The sequence below is a fragment of the Aotus nancymaae genome, unplaced genomic scaffold (genome assembly GCF_030222135.1).
Source record: "Aotus nancymaae isolate 86718 unplaced genomic scaffold, 86718_ANA_hifiasm-v0.15.2.pri h1tg000065l, whole genome shotgun sequence".
Classification (NCBI taxonomy): Eukaryota; Metazoa; Chordata; class Mammalia; order Primates; family Aotidae; genus Aotus; species Aotus nancymaae.
The window spans coordinates 15,511,585-15,526,269 of record NW_026988480.1 but is presented as its reverse complement, the minus strand read 5'-3'; the positions used below and the strand labels follow the sequence as shown (position 1 = coordinate 15,526,269).

At 42.0% G+C, this 14,685-nt stretch overlaps 1 protein-coding gene across 4 annotated transcripts in view; it reads right to left on the bottom strand.

Annotated features, from left to right (window-relative positions):
• AMPH (amphiphysin) overlaps nt 1–14,685 on the bottom strand; it is a 270,671-nt gene that overhangs the window by 11,783 nt on the left and 244,203 nt on the right. For 2 of the 4 annotated variants that reach the window (XM_012473724.2, XM_064366760.1), the window contains exons 18-20: nt 11,596–11,805; nt 9,458–9,727; nt 7,275–7,376 (exon numbers count right to left, since the gene is read on the bottom strand). In XM_012473724.2, the coding sequence (XP_012329147.2) occupies nt 7,275–7,376; nt 9,458–9,727; nt 11,596–11,805 (582 nt within the window). The remainder of the gene's footprint in view (nt 1–7,274; nt 7,377–9,457; nt 9,728–11,595; nt 11,806–14,685) is intronic. The other 2 variants (XM_064366759.1, XM_064366761.1) reach the window with 2 other exon arrangements.

Sequence of the window (14,685 nt, the reverse complement as noted above, 5' to 3'; positions counted from 1 at the left end):
GAGCTCATAAATCTCTTTGAGGGGAGAAGATCCAAGATGGCTGATTAGGAGCAGCTCAGGATTGCAGCTCCCAGTGAAAGCACGGAGGGTAAGTGGACGCCGCATTTCCAGACAGATTTTTATTGTCCACAGACCAGGAGATTCCCAGGCAGAGGAGCCCCACAGGTCACCAGCGCAGCTGTTTTGACCAGCACAGCTGTTTTGCCGGCACCCTGGTGCGGCAGTTCTCCGTACAAAATACTCTGGTCTGGGTGCCATTTTAGCTGGTGAGAGGAGCTCTGGGAAGGCACAGTCGCCCATTCAGCTGATTAAAAAAGGGGACTGAAACAGAGAGCCAGGCCAGGAGATTCCCGGGCAAAAAAGCGCCAAGAATCTCAGCGTCACTGTTTCAGCCAGCGCAGTGGGTCACTGCATGGGAAATCACACAGATCCCGGAGCCTTTTTAACAGGTGACTGGAACACCTGGGAGAGAGTCAACCATTCAACTAAAAAAAAAAAAAAGGCTCTGAGGCAAGGAGCCAGGTGATCAGGCTCAGCTGGTCCCACCCCTGCCATACACACACAAAAAAACAGCAATTGGAAATGCTCTGGGGTTTGAGAGGTTCACAGCAAGCACTGCTGAATCCGGGATGGTCCAGCTCTGTGTGAGAGGGGTGTCCACCATTACTGAGGCACTCTACCACTACAGAGGTAGTCTGCCATTGTTGAGGCAGCCTGCCATTGCTAAGGCAACCTGCCGTTGCCAAGGCAACCCACCATTACAGAGAGAGTCCGCCATTACAGAGGTGGGCCACCATTGCTGAGGCAGTTCTAACTACACCCATATAAACAGGACTGCAGGGAGTTCACACAGCAGAGGGGCAGAGCCCAGAGCAGCTCAGCAAAGCCTCTGCAGGCAGTGACTAGGCTGCCTCCTTGCTTGGCAGGGCAGCCCTGAAAAAAAGAGAGCAGCACAATGGAAACTCATAAATAATAAAGCCCTAACTCCCCAGGACAGAACACCTGGGAAAAAAAGGAGTTTAAGAGTTCTGCTGTAGCAGACTTCAACGTACCTGCCCAGCAGCTCTGAATGAACAACAGAGCTCACAGCTCAGCACTTGAGCTCCTATAAAGGACAGACTGTCTCCTCAAGCAGCTCCCTGACCCCCATATATCCAAAGAGTCACCTCATAAAGTAGAGATCAGATTGACATCTGGCGGGTATCCTTCTGGGACAAAGAGAGCAGAAGAAGAAACTGGTAGCAATCCTTACTGTTCTGCAGCTGCTGCAGGTGATCCCCAGGCAAGCAGGGCCTGGGAGTGGACCTCAGCAGTCCTACAGCAGAGGGGCCAGACTGTTAGAAGGAAAACTAAGAAACAGAAATACCTTCATCATCAACAAACTGGACGTCCACTCAGAGACCCAATCTGAAAGTCAGCACCTACAAAGACGACAGGTGGATAAATCCAAAAAGATGGGAAGAAACCAGCACAAAAAGGATGAAAACACCTGAAACCAGAACACCTCTCCTCCTACAAGGGATCACAACTCCTCACCAGCAAGGGAACAAGGCTGGATGGAGAATGAGTTTGATGAAATGATAGAATCAGGCTTCAGAAGGTAGGTCATAAAAAACATCTGTGAGCTATAAGAACATGTTCTAACCCAATGCAAAAAACTAAGAACTTGAAAAAAGATTTGGTGAAATGCTAATGAGAATAAACAACTTAGAGAGGACTATAAGTGAATTGATGGAGCTGAAAAACACAACACAAGAACTTCGCGAAGCATGCACAAGTTTCAACAGCCAAATTGACCAAGCAGAAGAAAGGATATCAGAGGTCGAAGATCAACTCAATGAAATAAAACAAGAAGTCAAGATTAGAGAAAAAAGGGTAAAAAGGAATGAAGAAAGTCTCCAAGAAATATGGGACTATGTGAAAACACCTAATCTATGTTTGATAGGTGTGCCTGAATGTGACGAAGAGAACGAATCCAAGCTGGAAAATACTCTTCAGGATATTATCCAGGAAAACTTCCCCAACCTAGCAAGGCAGGCCAATATTCAAGTCCAGGAAATACAGAGAACACCATAAAGATGATTCTCCTCAAGAAGAGCAACCCCAAGGCACATAATCTTCAATTCACCAGAGTTGAAATGAAGGAGAAAATGCTAAGGGCAGCCAGAGAGAAAAGTCGGGTTACCCACAAACGGAAGCCCATCAGACTCACAGCAGATCTCTCAGCAGAAAGCCTACAAGTCAGAAGAGAGTGGGGGCCAATATTTAACATCCTTAAAGAAAAGAACTTTAAACCCAGAATTTCATATCCAGCCAAACTAAGCTTCATAAGTGAAGGAAAAATAAAATCCTTTGCGAACAAACAAGTACTCAGAGATTTCATCTCCACCAGGCCTGCTTTACAAGAGCTCCTGAAAGAGGCACTACACATAGAAAGGAACAACCAGTACCAGCCACTCCAAAAACATACCAAATGGTAAACAGCATCAACACAATGAAGAAACTGCATCAACTAATGGGCAAAACAGCCAGCTAGCATCAAAATGGCAGGATCAAATTAACACATAACAATACTAACCCTAAATGTAAATGGACTAAATGCCCCAATCAAAAGACATGGACTGGCAAATTGGATAAAAAGCCAAAACCCATCGGTGTGCTGTATCCAGGAAACCCATCTCACATGCAAGGAAACACAAAGGCTCAAAATAAAGGGATGGAGGAAGATTTACCAAGCAAATGGGAGCAAAAAAAAAGCAGGAGTTGCATTTCTAGTCTCTGACAAAATAGACTTTAAAGGAACAAAGATCAAAAGAGACAAAGAAGGACATTACATAATGGTAAAAGGATCAATGCAACAAGAAGAGCTAACAATCCTAAATATATACGCACCCAATACAAGAGCACCCAGATACATAAGGTAAGTTCTTAATGACTTACAAAGAGACTTAGACTCCCACACAGTAATAGTGGGAGACTTTAACACCCCATTGTCAATATTAGACAGATCAACCAGACAGAAAATTAACAAGGATATCCAAGACTTGAACTCAGACCTAGACCAAGCAAACCTAATAGACATTTACAGAACTCTCCACCCGAAATCCACAGAATATACATTCTTCTCAGCACCACATCATACCGACTCTAAAATTGACCACATAATTGGAAGTAAATAACTCCCCAGCAAATGCAAAAGAACGGAAATCATAACAGTCTCTCAGACCACAGTGCAATCAAGTTAGAACTCAGAATTCAGAAACTAACTCAGAACCGCACAGCTTGATGGAAACAGAACAATTGGCTCCTGAATGTTGACTGGACAAACAATGAAATGAAGGCAGAAATAAAGATGTTCTTCAAAACCAATGAGAACGAAGAAGACACAACATACCAGAATCTCTGGGACACATTTAAAGCAGTCTCTAGAGGAAAATATATAGCAATAAATGCCCACATGAGAAGCAAGGAGAGATCTAACATTGACACCGTATCATTAAAATTGAAAGAGGTAGAGGAGCAAGATTAAAAAATCTCAAACCCTAGCAGAAGACAAGAAATAACTAAGATCAGAGCAGAACTGAAGGAGATAGAGACACAAAAAACCCTTCAAAAAATCAATAAATCCAGGAGCTGGTTTTTCAAAAAGATCAACAAAATAGACCACTAGCCACATTAATAAAAAAGAAAAGACAGAATAACCAAATAGATGCAATAAAAAACGATAAGGGGGATATCACCACAGATTCCACAGAAATTCAAACCATCATCAGAGATTACTACAAAGAACTCTATGCACATAAACTAGTAAGCCTGGAAGAAATGGATAAATTCCTGGACACTTGCCTCCTCCCAAGCCTCAACCAGGAAAATGTCAAAACCCTGAATAGATCAATAACAAGGTCTGAAGTCAAGGTAGCAATTAGGAGCCTACCATCCAAGAAAAGCCCAGGTTCAGATGGGTTCACAGCCGAATTCTACCAGACATACAAAGAGGAGCTGGTACCATTCCTTCTGAAAGTATTCCAAATAATCCAAAAAGAGAGAATCCTTCCCAAATCTTTTTATGAGACCAACATCATCCTGATACCAAAACCCGGCAGACTCAACAAGAAAAGAAAACTACAGGCCAATATCCATGATGAAAATAGATGCAAAAATCTTCAATAAAATACTGGCAAGCCGATTGCAACAGCACATCAAAAAGCTTATCCACCATGATCAAGTAGGAATCATCCTGGGGATGCAAGGCTGGTTCAACATATGCAAGTCTATAAACATAATTCACCACATAAACAGAACCAAAGACAAAAACAACATGATTATCTCAATTGATGCAGAGAAGGTCTTGAAAAAATTCAAAGGCACTTTATGCTAAAAACCCTCTATAAACTAGGTATTGATTGAACGTATCTCAAAATAATAAAAGCTATTTATGACAAACCGACAGCCAATATCATACTGAATGGGCAAAAACTGGAAGCATTCCCTTTGAAATCTGGCACTAGACAAGGATGCCCTCTCTCACCACTCCTATTCAATATAGTGTTGGAAGTTCTAGCCAGAGCAATCAGGCAAGAAAAAGAAATAAAAGGTATTCAAATAGGAAAGAGGAAGTCAAATTGTCTCTGTTTGCAGATGACATGACTGTATATCTAGAAGACCCCATCGTCTCAGCCCAAAATCTCCTGAAACTGATAAGCAACTTCAGCAGTCTCAGTATATAAAATCAATGTGCAAAAATCACAAGCATTCCTGTACACCAATAACAGACGTAAAGAGAGCCAAATCAAAAACAAACTGCCATTCACAATTGCTACAAAGAGAATAAAATACCTAGAAATACAACTAACAAGGAACATAAAGGACCTCCTCAAGGAGAACTACAAACCACTGCTCAATGAAATAAGAGAGGACACAAACAGATGGAGAAACATTCCATTTTCACGGTTAGGAAGAATCAATGTCGTGAAAATGGCCATACTGCCCAAAGCAATTTATAGATTCAACACTATCCCCATCAAGCTACCTTCTTCCCAGAACTGGAAAAAACCACCTTAAACTTCACATGGAACCAAAAGAGAGCCCGCATAGCCAAGTCAATTCTAAGCAAAAAGAACAAAGTGGGAGACATCACACTACCGGACCTCAAACTATACTACAAGGCTACAGTAATCAAAACAGCATGGTCCTGGTACCAAAACAGAGATATAGACTAATGGAACAGAACAGAGGCCTCGGAGGCAACACAACACATCTACAACCATTCGATCTTTGACAAACCTGACAAAAACAAGCAATGGGGAAAGGAGTCCCTGTTTAATACATGGTGTTGGGAAAACTGGCTAGCCATGTGCAGAAAGCAGAAACTGGACCCCTTCCTGACGCCTTACACTAAAATTAACTCCAGATGGATTAAACACTTAAACATAAGACCTAACACCATAAAAACCATAGAAGAAAATCTAGGCAAAACCATTCAGGACATAGGAGTCGGCAAGGACTTCATGACCAAACCACCAAAAGCATTGGCAACAAAAGCCAAAATGGACAAATGGCACCTAATCAAACTCCACAGCTTCTGCATGGCAAAAGAAACAGTCATTAGAGTGAATCGGCAGCCAACAGAATGGGAAAAATTTTTTGCAGTCTACCCATCTGACAAAGGGCTGATATCCAGAATTTACAAAGAACTAAAACAGATTTACAAGAAAAAAACAAACAAGCCCATTCAAAAGTGGGCGAAGGATATGAACAAACACTTTACAAAAGAAGACATACATGAGGCCAACAAACATATGAAAAAGTGCTCATCATCACTGGTCATTAGAGAAATGCAAATCAAAACTACATTGAGATACCATCTCATGCCAGTTAGAATGGCAATCATTAAAAAATCTGGAGACAACAGATGCTGGAGAGGATGTGGAGAAATAGGAACACTTTTACACTGTTGGGGGGAGTGTACATTAGTTCAACCATTGTGGAAGACAGTGTGGCGATTCCTCAAGGACCTAGAAATAGAAATTTCCTTTGACCCAGCAATCCCATTACTGGCTGTATATCCAAACGATTATAAATCGTTCTACTATAAGGACACATGCACAAGAATGTTCATTGCAGCACAGTTTACAATAGCAAGACCTGGAACCAACCCAAATGCCCATCAATGATAGACTGGACAGGGAAAATGTGGCACATATACAGCATGGAATATTATGCAGCCATCAAAAACGATGAGTTCGCGTCCTTTGTAGGGACATGGATGAACCTGGAAACCATCATTCTCAGCAAACTGACACAAGAACAGAAAATCAAACACCGCATGTTCTCACTCATAGGTGGGTGTTGAACAATGAGAACACATGGACACAGGGAGGGGAGCACTACACACTGGGGTCTGTTGGGGGGAAATAGGGGAGGGACAGCACGGGGTGGGGAGGTGAGGGGAGAAATGCCAGATATAGGTGATGGGGAGGAAGGCAGCAAATCGCACTGTCACATGTGTACCTATGCAACAATTTTGCATGTTCTTCTCATGTACCCCAAAACCTAAAATATTATAAAAAAAAATAAAAAAAAAATCTCTTTGAGAATAGTATAGAAGTTAGAGCTTTTCTCTCCAGAAAAACATGTTTCCAGATGCATTTACTTCTTTTGTATACTATTTCAAGGGTTCACACATTTTATGAAAGAGAACAAGATGGGATTTCTCAGTACCTCACATCAGACCACGTTTTTAGGAGGTGATATTTTTAAAGAATCTCTTTAAATTTAGGTATAATTTAAATACTGTATAATGTAGAGATGGTTAGGTATATAGTTCAATGAGTTTTGACTAATACATGCAGACATGTAACCACATCCCTCTCAAGATATAAAGCATTTCCATCACTTCAGAGGGTTCCGCCAGGTTCTTTCCTAATCAATGTCCACACACCCAGAGACAACCACTTCTGAAGGGGATTTTTAGTTCACATTCATAGTGTCTGCATTTCCTGAAGACAGGTGTTACAGAGACAACATTCCTAGAAAGTGGTTACATGATAAGAAATGGTCAGCTGTTTATATTACATAAAAAAAGAATGCAACAGCATCCCAGAAGGGTCCTAGAAATCTGGTTAATGATCTATGCTGTCACAAGCCCTTAAGCCCTTTTTAGATGGCTTGCAGCATCTCAGAAAATAGAAACATCTTTAGAAAGTGATTGTGTCCAACTGACCCTCAGAAAAAAATCAACATAGCCCAAAGCACCTTCCAATTTTATCTTTTACCTGATCAGCTTCCGAATCTGAGGGGACCACCAGCACCACGTCACCCCTTTGTAAGTTAAGTTCATCAGAATTTGCTGCCTCAAAATCATGCAGTGTTTCCACCTGCAAAAGATAAAAATAATACATAAAAACAATACATAAAAATCAGTTTTCCAGCCAGATTATAAGTAGACACTCTTACAAGCACTCTCCAAGCTGGATGAAAAGATGAAGATATGTACCATATCTCAAAAAAGAAGAAGGCCTCTAAAGCCAGAAGGGAAGTCCTATTTTCTGATATGAGGGCCATTCACATGTATATTTATTAATAGTAATACAAGGCCCTCTACAACAGGGAAAAGTTCTATATAAATCAAATTTTAATTTTATTTTTGTTTGAGATTTGCATTTTATTATCACTGATGCTTTATTATTGTGGGTTTAATTGGAACCAAAAATGTCTAAAACTCCTCTAACCCCAGTATTTGTCAAATAATACTCAGGAAAGCCACCACTTGCAGGTTAGACAGCAATTACTACTTAGTAAAACTCTGTGATCAATTTCTGTGTAAATATATTTCCTTCCTTCCCTATCCAACCCTATATACAATGGCAACCAGTTTCTTTTGTTTTCCCATTTTGCAAAAGATTTCCTTAAAATTTTATTATAGAAAATTTTTTTAAAGCAGAAGGAATGATATAATGAACCCCCACGCATCTGTCACCCAGTCTGAATAACTCTACCGTCATGGCTGACTTTATTTTTCCCACACCCTTCCCCTCCACTCTACCCCTGAAAGTAAACATCACCTTTAAAGTGTGTATTTTCCCATTGAGCATATTCATAGAACTATAAACTGTCAGAGCTGGAAATGGATTATGTTATCCCTAAATTAATTCCTCTGATGGGAAAGCTGATACTCAGAGAGAAGGTCTATATGGGGTGCCTTAGGTTATACCACAGTTAGTGCAGAAGCCAGGATGGGTCCAGCAAGCCCTGCTTGGCTGTACTTGGCACAAGGGTTCTTGGACTGTTTGTGCTCCAATTAAAACAGAACCTGGCAGGAAACAACACCCTATCTACAGATTTAATTTTTTCTTCAAATTCATTCATTCATAAATCCATTATAGCCACCCCCATCTCCACAAAAGGTAGCAAGGTAGTAGTTACTTTCTAATGTAGAGAGACAAAGACAGAGAGAGAGAGAGAAAATCATATGACATTTTACACTCTAGAGGAAAAAGAGCTGAAGTTTGAAATGTAAAATCAAATTTAAAAATTTAAAATTCTGGCTGGGCATGGTGGCTCACGCCTGTAATTGCAGTACTTTGGGAAGCTGAGGTGGGCAGACCATGAAGTCAGGAGTTCAAGACCAGCCTGGCTAACATAGTGAACCCCTACAAAAAATTAGCCAGGCATGGTGGTGGGTGCCTGTAATCCCAGCTATTCATGAGGCTGAGGCAGAAGAATCACGTGAACCCAGGAGGCGGAGGTTGCAGTGAGTGAATATCATGCCACTGCACTCCGGCCTGGGTGACAGTGTGAGACTGTGGCAAAAACAAACAAACCTTAAAATTCCTTATCAGATTCTGTTAGGAAACATCTGAAACAGGAAACATCTGGGTGAAGCCAGTGTTTTTAGGTATTTTTTGGTAAGAATCCTTTGGTTTATGGAGCCTGTAAGTAGCCTAAGCAAAACCTTCTTCCCATTGACTTAGCCACCTTTTTTTTCTGCCTTTTGGTGGAAGTTCATTCATGTATAAATCCATTAATTTACAAAATATTTATGGGCTCCCTACTCTGTCATGCAGCCACAAGTGCCAGAGTTGACTGAATGGCTGCTGCCCTACCCCCAGTGGAGTATAGTGCAGTTAGGAGCACTTGGTGATTCCAAGGCCTGGTCTGAGCCATGCTGGACACATTCACAGGCACCCCAGGAAGGAGAGGAGGTAGGGCTGGAAGGGACTCTGCCATTCATTACCCAGGGGCATACTGTTTGCTCTGTGGTGAACTTCCTTTTAATTATTCTTTGTTAAAACATGAAAATGTATTACTGTAGTCCTGGCTTGTCCAAGTGATGTTGGGGTGAAGGGAAAGCAGTTGAGAGAAATAATTGCAAAAAGGAAAAACTGGAAAACCAAAGGCTTGATCAAAAGGGATTCAAAGCAAAGAAAAGACAAATGAGATTAAAGAAGATGACGACCTTGTAGAGAAAGCCAGGAGGCAATTCCTGAGAGGCCTCTTTTACAGATGCTAACTGGTCAGCAGCCCCCATGGCTGGTGCAGAAGGCGTGGGCTGAGGGTCCTGGAGAGGCTTCTGCTCTGTAGCCAGCCCCGGCGTCTCGCTGGTGGGGCCCAGAGGAGCCGTGTCCTCGGTGGTCTCCCTGGGCTCTGCATCTATGGTTATTTCGTGTTCTCCTTCCCCTTCATGGTTGGAGGCAGGCTCTATGACCACAGAAGGGATGACCTTCTCCTGGAGGAAGAAAAACTGTGGCGGTGCCCAGCAGGACCTGGGAAACAGGACCTCCTTGTCCTGTACAACCTACCTTGCCACTTCCATACTTCCCCACCAGCCAGACTCAGGCTCCAGGCCTCTGCTGTGCCACACAGTCTCCTCCTATTCCTTCTGAGGCCTAAACCCTTAGTGGAATTAACTTCTGGATCCTTGAAGAGCCAGGCAGTTTGGTAAACATGAGGTTTCTGTGGGAATGGGGAAGAGGGATAGGGGGTGGAAGACGGGGTCTTGAGGGGTGAGGGAGATCATCCTGAGAGGGACTGCAGGAGCAGTCAATGCAAGCCGGCCCGGTTCTCGTCCCACGACGCCCTAACTCTTGCTGCTGACAGTTCACTTCCTGGGAGCCCCTCCCCACCATCCCCCAGTCACCTGAACCATGCTTGCTGGTGAAGATCCAGCCAGGGTTTGGAGATCATTCACCAGTCCTTCACTTGTGATTATCATTCCAGCCCCCACTGCCCCGGCTGCTGGAGGGACCACAGCTCCCACATCCACTCCAAGTACTCTAGTGTCTGAACCAAAGGGTTAGGACCACCCTTTCACTTGTTTAACAAAGATGAGCACAGAAGGGAGTTTTATCAGCAGAACAGGAGTCTTTTTATATTCCTTCTGCTATCAGCAGACTAGAGCACTAACATTCATCAACTTGGAGAGATAATACAGTCTTTCCATGAGTGCAACAATATACACAAAAACATTCTGGGTGCTGTGATGAGAAAATCTAAGGGGAAAAAGGAATATTCTTTTAAGTTCCTTCTCCCGTAACACTGTTATCTAACATGTGTCTAGTGGGACGATAGGGATAATTCAGTTTTAAGTTTTAAGTAACCCTAGAGAGATTTTTGAAAATTTATTGGGAGTAAAATCATCAGGAAAGGCTGGGCGCATTGGCTCACGCCTGTAATCCCAGCACTTTGGGAGGCAGAGGTGGGCGGATCACTTGAGGTCAGGAGTTCAAGACCAGCCTGACCAACATAACAAAACCCCGACTCTATCAAAAATACAAAAATTAGCCTGAGGCAGGAGAATCACTTAAACCCAGGAAGCAGAGGTTGCAGTGAGCCAAGATCGAGCCACTGCACTCCAGCCTGGGTGACAGAGCAAGACTCCATCTCCAAAAAAAAAAAAAAGAAAAAATATCATCAGGAGAAAAGAATGCATACCATTAACCCCCCTCTTAACGTTGCCTTCTAGAATACAGAAGAACCAGACAGCAGAGGCAGGCCCTGGGGTTGGAGGCCCTCGCAGTGGTAGAGGATGTGGCTTTGTGGCCTCTCAATGCTGCTCTGAGCCGTTGCTGAGCTGGGCCCGCTCCAGCCCCATGCACGGCCCAGGTCCCTTATTTCCCTTCTCAAAGTGCAACACAGCAGTGGGCTCTTGGTGAAAGACGCCTGATGGTGAATTTGAAGCACTCGAATGTTAATAATAACCACCAAACAGCAATAAGAATAATAAGACCTAAAAACTATTGAGTTCTCCCTGGGCTAAGTGCCCACTTCATCACATTCTCTTTCTCCCAGCTCAACTCTTGTCCTTTCCTCTGTCCTGCTGCATTCCTTTCTCCGTGTCACCCTAGCGTTTCCCCTTCCCTTTTCCATGCTTAGGCCCAGTCAGCCACAGGCCCTGAGGGCCTGTGTGCAACACTGCAATGCTGATACTGAGAAGCTGGGACCACTGTTTCTGAGAATCTGATAACAATGTTGCTTGGTAGAGTCACAAAATTGCTACAAACCTATTGTACATCCAAAGAGTTACCACCATGAACCAACCGACACAACACCCAGCCCATGCTGCCTCCCAGAAACTCCCCTGGCTGGGACACTCACCTGAGGCAATGCTGCTTCCAGCTCCTCTGATTCAGGTTGGGCACTCTCTGCACTCTCAGTGGTTTCAGTTCCAATTTTGGTTTCCTCTAAGCTTACTCCTTCCCTGGTAGGGAGAGTGGCCTTCTCTTCCTCTGCTTCCATTCCTGGGGTCCCCTCAGCTGCTGACACCAAAGTTCCAACAGCTGCATCAGCATCAGCTCCAGGTATAATCTGCAGGGCAGAAACCAACAGGCCACGTCTGCATCTCCGTGGGCCTCCCCCAGGATCAAACTCAAGCCTATTCCTAATCTCCCCTCTGCAGAGGCTATTCAGATTTGGAACTTTCTTTGCACTTCCAGGATTCAGGTATAGCAGTTTGCCATCTATTCATCAACACTCTGACTTCCCTTCTGCTCAGCTCCCAACAATTCCACACTCCTCAGCTTTCCTTGCTCTCAGGTGCAGCAAATGGGATTTGAATGAAAGCGACATACACCATTCCAAAGACATGGCTTTTAAGGTGTGGGTGGTCTTCTCCACAAGCGATTTCCATTTTTGTTGGCTGAAAGCAACCAATGAGGCCTTAGGGGTGTGAAAGAAAGAAAACTGAATCTCGGGACCTTAAACTTACCATGCGAAAGGAAAGTTAAGCCTGGGAATGGAGTCACACAAAACCACCTTCCTTTTGTTCCCAAACACAGCTGTAATTTCACATGCTTCCTTTATCTTATGTAACATGCAGAACTACAGAGTGTGAGATGAAGGCATGATTGACTTTGTCCCCACTTCCTCTTTTCACATGTGAAATGTAGATTCACTGAGCACTAATCAGAGCCCGACAAGAATGTGACACTCGTCTCATTGCCCATCCACCCTCATTTTAAAAAATTTATTCCCTTCTTGCTTGCTATTTCCTCTTGAAATACTGAAGTTCTCAAAACTCTCTTATAAAAAGCATAGGTCACAGACCCTCCTTTGACTCATGTTTCTTTTTCCCAGGTGCACCCTTAACCTTGGCTAAATAAGCCTCTCCATGATTGAGACCTGCCTTGGTCACTTTTTGGTTTACATGGTACATCTGGGTTACAAGATGGAAGGGGCCTGGGTCAGAGAAAAAAGCCATATCAGAAAAGCATCATCATCACATAAAGAATTTAGAAAAATTGCATTTTAGTATAAACTTTCAAATCTTTGTGAGGAAGGTTCACAAAGTGATTTGGATGCCAAATCACTTTCACAGGAAAAAAAAAAATTAAGGAAGTTTTCTCAATAAAAACTCTCAAGAATGAAGGGGAAACAATTTTGTAATCAAATATGCATGGTAACACTCCAAATATCTGCACAGCCTGTTTATAGGCAAAATGCCAAAATCATAGTTTAGGTCCAGTAAGGAGAAATGAAATAGAAAAAAATCAGAATTTTCTTTCTAAGGTAGAAATATAGTCAAAAGAAGAGTTTTAAGTACTATTTAAAACTTGCCAATAATGAAATAAAGGAAGTGCAATCAGACGTTTTAGTTTTGAACAAATTGGTTGGAGTCCAGCTCTTTAACAGGATTCTGATGTCAGCTTGGCAGACTTGATTTGAGAGGTTCAAATGAGAAAAACTATGGAAAAAGAATCTCAGGTTGATCTTATATATCCAGGACACATATTTCAAAAATGGCTCTTACTATCTGATGTGATTAGGATTAGCTTCGTTTTCCTTGTTGAATACATTCTACCCAGTTCAACCTCTTAAGTTAGGAAAGCCCTAATATTGCAAACACTAAGTATTAAACTCAGAAAACAGAAAAGGATAATGAAGAGTACCTCCAAGTAGGCATCAGAAATTGGAGATGAAGAACATGAACCACACACCTACACTTATAACAAAGTAGTTTTAAAAATGCTTCTTCTGACTCAAAGGTACAGGTAACCATTTAAATAAAAATACCTGTTACAGAATACATACAGTACATTTTTCTACAAGATAATATATTTATTTGGGAATGAAAAAGAAATGTTAACAGTTATGCTACTCATTATATGCCCAAGTATTACTGACATCCTTAGAAATTTACTTCCCTCTCATGAGGATCTCCTATTATGAGGATATGGCTCTCCACACAGGGTGTGCAATGATTTAAAATGCAATCCCTAGCCATGATATATTTCTTTCTTCCTGCCCTGCCATGAAAGTACATATGATATGGCTTGGCTCTGTGTCTCCACCCAAATCTCATCTTATAGCTCCCATAATTCCTCTGTGTTATGGGAGGGACCCAGTGGGAGATGATTAAATCATGGGGGCAGGTTTTTCCTGTGCTGTTCTCATGATGGTGAAATCAAATCTCTCACCAAATTTGATGGTTTTAAAAATGGAAGTTTCCCTGAACAAGCTCTCTTTTTGCCTGCTGCCATCCATGTAAGATGTGACATGCTCCTCCTTGCCTTCCACCATAATTGTGAGTCCTCCCCAGCCATGTGGAACTGTAAGTCCAATAAACCTCTTTCTTTTGCAAATTGTCCAGTCTCAGGTATGTCTTTATCAGCAGCATGAAAACAAACTAATACAATATGGGTTCACAAAAGTAATCCTTTTTCATGAATTGTAACAAATACTTATTTAAAGTGAATTATAAATGTTGATCATTACTGAAATGGAATAACATGTGCACAAGGATTTATGTTTTGGCAGATGGCTGAAAATTCCTATAATAAAAAGTTTATTTTAATATCAAATAGAATTTCATTTCTTCTTTTAAATAAGCACTGACCTTTTTATAGATGCTACTGTTACTATTGTCAAGAGAGTAGTAATCAGAACATAAATTGTTAGGGCATCTTAATCCCAAGAAGAACAAGAAGCGATTGCTCATAGCTTTATTGTTGGAGACATTAACAGAATTTATCTAGGATACTAAGGACCTAGTAAAGTTTATTCCATGTTAAAAAACTGTACTGAAAGACAATGTGCATAAAATAAACTTATGAGCTAAAATGTAGAAAACAGGTTGTGTAATCATTCTAAGCTTATTCTTTCCATCTGTCTGGAAAATCACACCTACAAATATCCCACTAATTTCAACAGCTTGGAAGCAGATGGACTCTATCTACATGCAGACAGTAT